The sequence below is a fragment of the Takifugu rubripes genome, chromosome 5, assembly GCF_901000725.2.
Source record: "Takifugu rubripes chromosome 5, fTakRub1.2, whole genome shotgun sequence".
In the NCBI taxonomy this organism is placed as follows: domain Eukaryota; kingdom Metazoa; phylum Chordata; class Actinopteri; order Tetraodontiformes; family Tetraodontidae; genus Takifugu; species Takifugu rubripes.
In genome coordinates, this window is record NC_042289.1 from 969,001 (window position 1) to 975,000 (window position 6,000).

The window sequence follows — 6,000 nt, forward strand, 5'->3', positions numbered from 1 at the left end:
TGCTACTTCCGTGGTAAGTGGTGACATCACCGGAAGAGAAAAAAGCAAGAGAAAAAAAATGGTTTGGGAATCTTACCTTCATGGCGTGAAGAGCGTTCATCATGTCAAGCAAACAAGAAGAAAGGAAAAAAATTAGTAAAACACCACATACATGGCATTTCTTTACCTATTCTCTGACTTGCAAAGCATGGAAAGGGTAGAAATCAAATAAAATAAGGGTTATATTCCTAACTGTAGGGCTGTCAGTGCCCTTCCATCTCTCTGTGTTATGTCCTGAGCAATGCAGTGACCCTGTCACACTAAATCTACAGCTGACTGGAGACTGCACCATTGTGTGTGTGTGTGTGCGTGTGTGTGAGCACGCACATACATGTGTGTCAGCCTTCTGTATGACACATGATGGAGCGCATGCATTGCTCAGAAGAATATTATCCCCATTCAAGGAGAGAGACAAATAGAGGAAGAAAGAAGGATCACCCACATTCTAATAAATCCCATTTCCAATTGTACTTCCTGTGATCTCTGTAGCCCCTGGTGTTGCTTGCTGTTCTATTATGCCAGTACCCTACAAACTACCTGGAAGAACTCATCAGCACCTGCACAGAATGCCCACACAGAACCAGCAGCCTCAGATTTTTCCTTTTGGTTCATAACTTCGCAGCAAATAAAATCAGAAAAGGTGCAGTGTGGTGATGAAAGAATTGCTTTCTTGCATTAAAAAAAAGGTATATTGACATATACATTCTCCAGTATGTTTCGTTGTATGTTAGCCGTGTTATATTTTCATTTAGCATTTCAAAGATCTCAACATGTCGACTGAGTGTGTGCTGGGTTGTGGAGACATTCAAGATACTTTGTCCTGTTTGGTTGAGGAAATGAGGGGTCTGTCACCATATGAACTGCGAGTCATCTAGAGAGTATACATGTTGTCTTTGACCCATAAAGATTCAGAGAGCAGCGTGTGTGACATATTTATGGAAAATATCTACACACTGAGCTGGGATTGCCCTTTTCCACTCCAAAGACTTTTATCATTTACCCAGAATTTTGAAAACCCTTTGTGGTTTCTGCTGGTTGACCAGAGAAAAACTGTCCCTAACATTCAGACTCTCATGGAAATTGACCTAGCAGGGGAATGGTTCCTCTCAGATTAGCCAGGATCCTTCAGGGGTTTGGCTTTGTGCTGAAGACGCTAACTGCTGGAACAGACTCCCATTCTTTCATACATTTACACGGGCTTCACTTTATGTTTTGGTCATTTGTAAATTAGGGCCAGAGAAGGATTGTTACAATAAGATCCATGTCCAGACTCTTTGGAGCTTATTTATGAGAAATAACTTCATCAAGATGCTGAGTCATTGACTCAAAATGACCAAGTCTACAGGATAATAGTTGGCTAGCTGACAAAGCTAAATGTGTGCCAAGCACCAAAGCTAATTTGTGAAAAGTTGAAGAATCTTAAGCAAGATTAGAAGAAACTGATGGACCACAAAAGTCCCAGTCACTCTGCTGCTGTATCTCTCCCCTGTACATCACCAGTCTGATTTTAATATATTTCTGGAGTGTTGGGGTGAGGAAATGTGCACCATAGAGACTACCAAGAATTTTTTAAAATCCCAGTAAAGAAAAAAATCCTAGTAAAATATGTTTCTGGAAATGTCAGTGGGTAAGGGAAAAATCACTGGAAATATGCAGCACTACAGTTCTTGATGTTCTTGTAGGAGCTCCAATAAAGACTTCTTATTGTAAATCACAGACACAATCACATTTGGGGTCAGTTTCCCTTTCATTGTGTTTAAATAGACACATGAAGAATGATGGATCAAAGACAAAAAGACTAATATATCACAACATGTAGCCTACAGTTTAATACTATTCCATCTTATAGACATGTGCTATATGATGTTAAAATGTTATATGAGCCACGCCCTGCTCTCTCTCTCTCTCTCTCTCTCTCTCACACACACACACACACACACACACACACACACACACACACACACACACACACACACACACAGGGTATTTAGAATATTGTGGCTGCCTGCAGCTAGCAAATTAGTCACATCTGAAACAGTCTAATTAACCCAGAGGAGCTTAACCCACTTATCACAGCAAGCAGAGAGCAAGAGACATAGACTCGCACAAAGAGAGAGACTCACACTATCTTCGACTCTGATTGATTTCTCTCAAGTGTGTGTACGTGTGTGTGTTTTTGTGGGTGCGTGTATATGTAGTAGGAGGCATGTATTTACTTTCATCAGTCTGATTCACACACAGACACACACACACACACACACACACACACATACACACAGTATGTAAAAACATAATAAAGATGACAAAAGAGGAAATGTAGGCATCCATCCGTGGAGTAACACATAGTCATTTGCTTAGCGAGTCACAGCTAATTAGCAGGGTGTGGTGCTCCCTAATATATATGAATGGCTATGTTTAAGTTTTGCATCACATTTTAACTTATTTGTGAACTGTAATGTTTCAACAGTAATGTAGTGAGCTCTGACAAATTGGTCTGGTGTCAGGATAACACTTGAAAAACTAAAAGCTGTTTTAAAAAGAATGGTCTTATCTGTGGGGAACAAATAACAACAAGCAGCAAACTTATTTGAAATGCTCATATTCCTTCCTTGGATATTATATATTGAATAATATCAGGAGCATTTCCATCAAACTTTGTGGACAATAGTGCTTTGCTGTACAGTGTGTCACAGATTTCTTTTATCTAATTCCTCATTTGATGTAATTTCACGGGCAGCAGCAATTGCCTCTTTCAATTAACAGTAATTGGAAGCAAATTTTCCAATCACAGTGCTGAACGTCAATTTGTAGATTGAATCCAGATAAATACAGTAAGATTACAAAGATTTAGTGAAGACAAATGTGAGGGGGAAAAAAGGTAAAGATGGTGAACATGAGAAGAAAGGAGAAATGAAGAAAAGACTGTTAAATGCAGGTGGAGATCTCTCTTTCTCTCTCTCTCTTTCATGTCCGGTGTGTGTGTGTGTGTGTGTGTGTGTGTGTGTGTGTGTAGTCTTGCCGACCTCAGCATTTTTCTACACATTATTCTTGGTCATTTGATTTGAGAGGCTCTCAGGATGAACCTGCCGATGCAAGCATTTTTGAAAAAGCAGTACCACACACACACTCACACACATGCACTCTCTCTCTCTCACACACACACACATGCACTCTCTCTCTCTCTCTCACACACACACACACACACACACACACTGACACACCCGCACGCACACAGGGAGAGGCAGCCATAGAGAGTAAAATCCTTATGAGACAGTCAATATTCAGCTGCAGAAAAAAAAAGATTACTATGTGCGCATCACGTTTCTTCTTTACCACAGTGAGAGTGACGCACATGTCTCGGTCCTGCTGCGCCGCAAGTCGAAATGCAAATGTTCTGAAAATACTGACCCACCTGCTCATGATGTAAGTCATCACAATATATATATGTGTGTGTGTGTGTGTGTCTGTATTCAGACAGACGGACGGACGGACGGACGGACAGACAGACAGACAGACAGACAGACAGACAGACAGACAGAACGACCAACATCGATCCAACACAACTATGTAAAAGTGGTCTCTATCAGCAATAGCTGATGCAGGTGCAGCTGAACAATACACCAAATTCTTCTTGACTCATCCTTCATTTTTCAATTGTGATCCTCCTCATTTTAAGGCAGAGCCTGCTCACTTGTGACAGCGTCTGAGCTGATAACACAGTGAGGACGACTGCACTGCTCCTTCCTCGCGGTACAAACATTACCAGGGGTCAGCACCTTGCACAGTGGCATTTGCCCGCTTTCGCCTTCTGTTCATTCATCCACCTCTGGGTCGGATTATTTATGTTACAGAGAAATGAACGCTTGATTTATAGCACAGAGGGTGCATGTTGGTCATTGTAGATCAAAAGGAGGAAGAGGCTTTTTTCCCTCTCCAGTCACTGCCCCCGAGGTAGAAGTGAAACAAAATATAAAAAGAGAAAATATAGGCTGCTGCCAGGACAAGGAAGTAAAACAAGGGAAGAAAGAGTACTTCACTCAATCAAAAGTACTTCTGTATATCAGTGTAAAAATTTGCACAGGGTGTACTCTTTAAATGTGGATGTGTGAAGGTAATAGCTGCCAAAATGAAAAAAAAACCCAAAAAACTGTTTTTAACGTTGGCTGGTAATTTCTTTAGAAACAGCATTTTCTTCAAAACAGGTATGAAACTTTTCTGCTCTCTCATCATGTAGAACATTCTGCACATATACATTCATTTAGGCAATTAAGCTAATCTTTGATTCATTTTGTTGAATATTTTTTATGATTAAATCAATTGGAAGGACATAAAAAGTACATTTTTCTGTAGAATTTACAAAATATTAATAAAATCTTCTTGCAGTGAAAGTAAATGTCACAGCAGTTTTGGAGCTATAATATATTGATGATTTATTAAAATTCTTTTAAGATCAGTGCCTTGCTTATCAGAACACCATCCTTCCTACTATGTACCTCATATATGTTACATTACCTGCAAGAACACATATTTTCTACTCCTCCCTTTCATTCCCTTTCCTTTAAATTACCTTTTTAAATCAAGTCAAATAGCTCAAGCATTCTTGTAGATTCATCGATCTGGCATATCTACCTTAATGACTGAACAGCCTCTGTGCAACTGTGAGCAATATATCAGCATTACACAAACTGAATGTGATTGTTACAGCCAGCTCAAAATGGCTTTGGTTATAAGTATGATATTAGGTAAAATATAACTCCAACGGGTCCTAGTAGAACACTTTTATTTTTCTATAAATACAATTTTAACACAATATTAACAATTGAGGATTTTGAGTATTTGCAATAATGCTGATGATGTTCTATAATACTATGATGTTTTTTACTGGAATAATTACTAGGGTAGCCATGTTGTCACTATCATAATCACAGCTATTCCCATGTAGTTAGGAAATCTTGCTGATGTGCTGTTTGCCAGCAATTGAGTTTGATAGAAGTGAAGCAGACGTCGCAGAATAAATTTGATAGGCATACGTATATTTTTCTGTGGGTGTGTGTACACAGAGTCTTTGCTCTGACAACAAGGTGTCATGCATCTGGCCCCGGAGGATGATGGGAAATCTGCCTCAGGCCTCCAGCGTTGATATTTTTCATAGAACTTTTGACACATTGACAAATGTGATTGGGACAGAGAGAGAGAGAGAGAGAGAGACAGAGCGAGAGTGAGTGAGAGACAGAACGTATGCGTATGTCAGTGGGAAAGCTAATGAAAAGCTAATGACGCTAATGATAACACTGTGTAGTTGCAGTGATTGCTTCTTTCTGATCTCATAATGTGAGGATGATTGCAACTGCACTGCAGATATTGTTTGAAATGTGTCTTAATGAGGGGGGCATTAATATTATACGCAGGTGTTTTCTTTTCAATCACAGGCAGTAATGAGTTGAACTTCAGCCCAGCAACATTTGTAAACATGAAGGCACAGATTCACCCCCATCTTTAATTGTACAAATAAAACCAAGCTAATTGCATGCCAACAGTCATAATTAAAATAATACAACAGTTCTATTTTATAATGCCATTTCATGAGCAGTAACTTAAATATTAATAATTATAAATGATCAGTATATAGTAATTATCCAAAAAGTCTGCAATCAAATTATATAAATCATTTGCCCACAAATTGAAATAATTTGTTTGATACTATAGTAGACTTAATGGCTAATTATTGGAGTTTTCTTTGATATTCTTTTTGCTTCCTTTTGACAAGAGTTTCTGTGTTTATTGTATTGTCTTTGAATAAGTGAGTGATATGTGTGAGGGAGAGGGGGCAGAACCATATGTTAATTATGTAAATGATTGGCTTTAATCAGGTTCAGCCATGTAGCAAGTTAATGGGGAAAGAGAATCTGTAGATCCAGCACAATCCCAATTAATATTCATCTGTAAGTCTGTGTATGTGTG

At 38.9% G+C, this 6,000-nt stretch overlaps 1 protein-coding gene across 11 annotated transcripts in view; it reads right to left on the reverse strand.

Annotated features, from left to right (window-relative positions):
• The window catches only part of rbfox1 (RNA binding fox-1 homolog 1), a 203,428-nt gene that overhangs the window by 60,334 nt on the left and 137,094 nt on the right, over positions 1 to 6,000 (reverse strand). Inside the window, exon 1 of one of the 11 annotated variants that reach the window (XM_029836331.1) lies at positions 77 to 115. The exons of the other annotated variants lie outside the window; for them this stretch is intronic. Coding sequence (XP_029692191.1) covers positions 77 to 103 — 27 coding nt within the window. The 5' untranslated portion in view covers positions 104 to 115. Of the gene's footprint in view, positions 1 to 76; positions 116 to 6,000 lie in introns of those variants that run through there. 11 annotated transcript variants of the gene reach the window in all.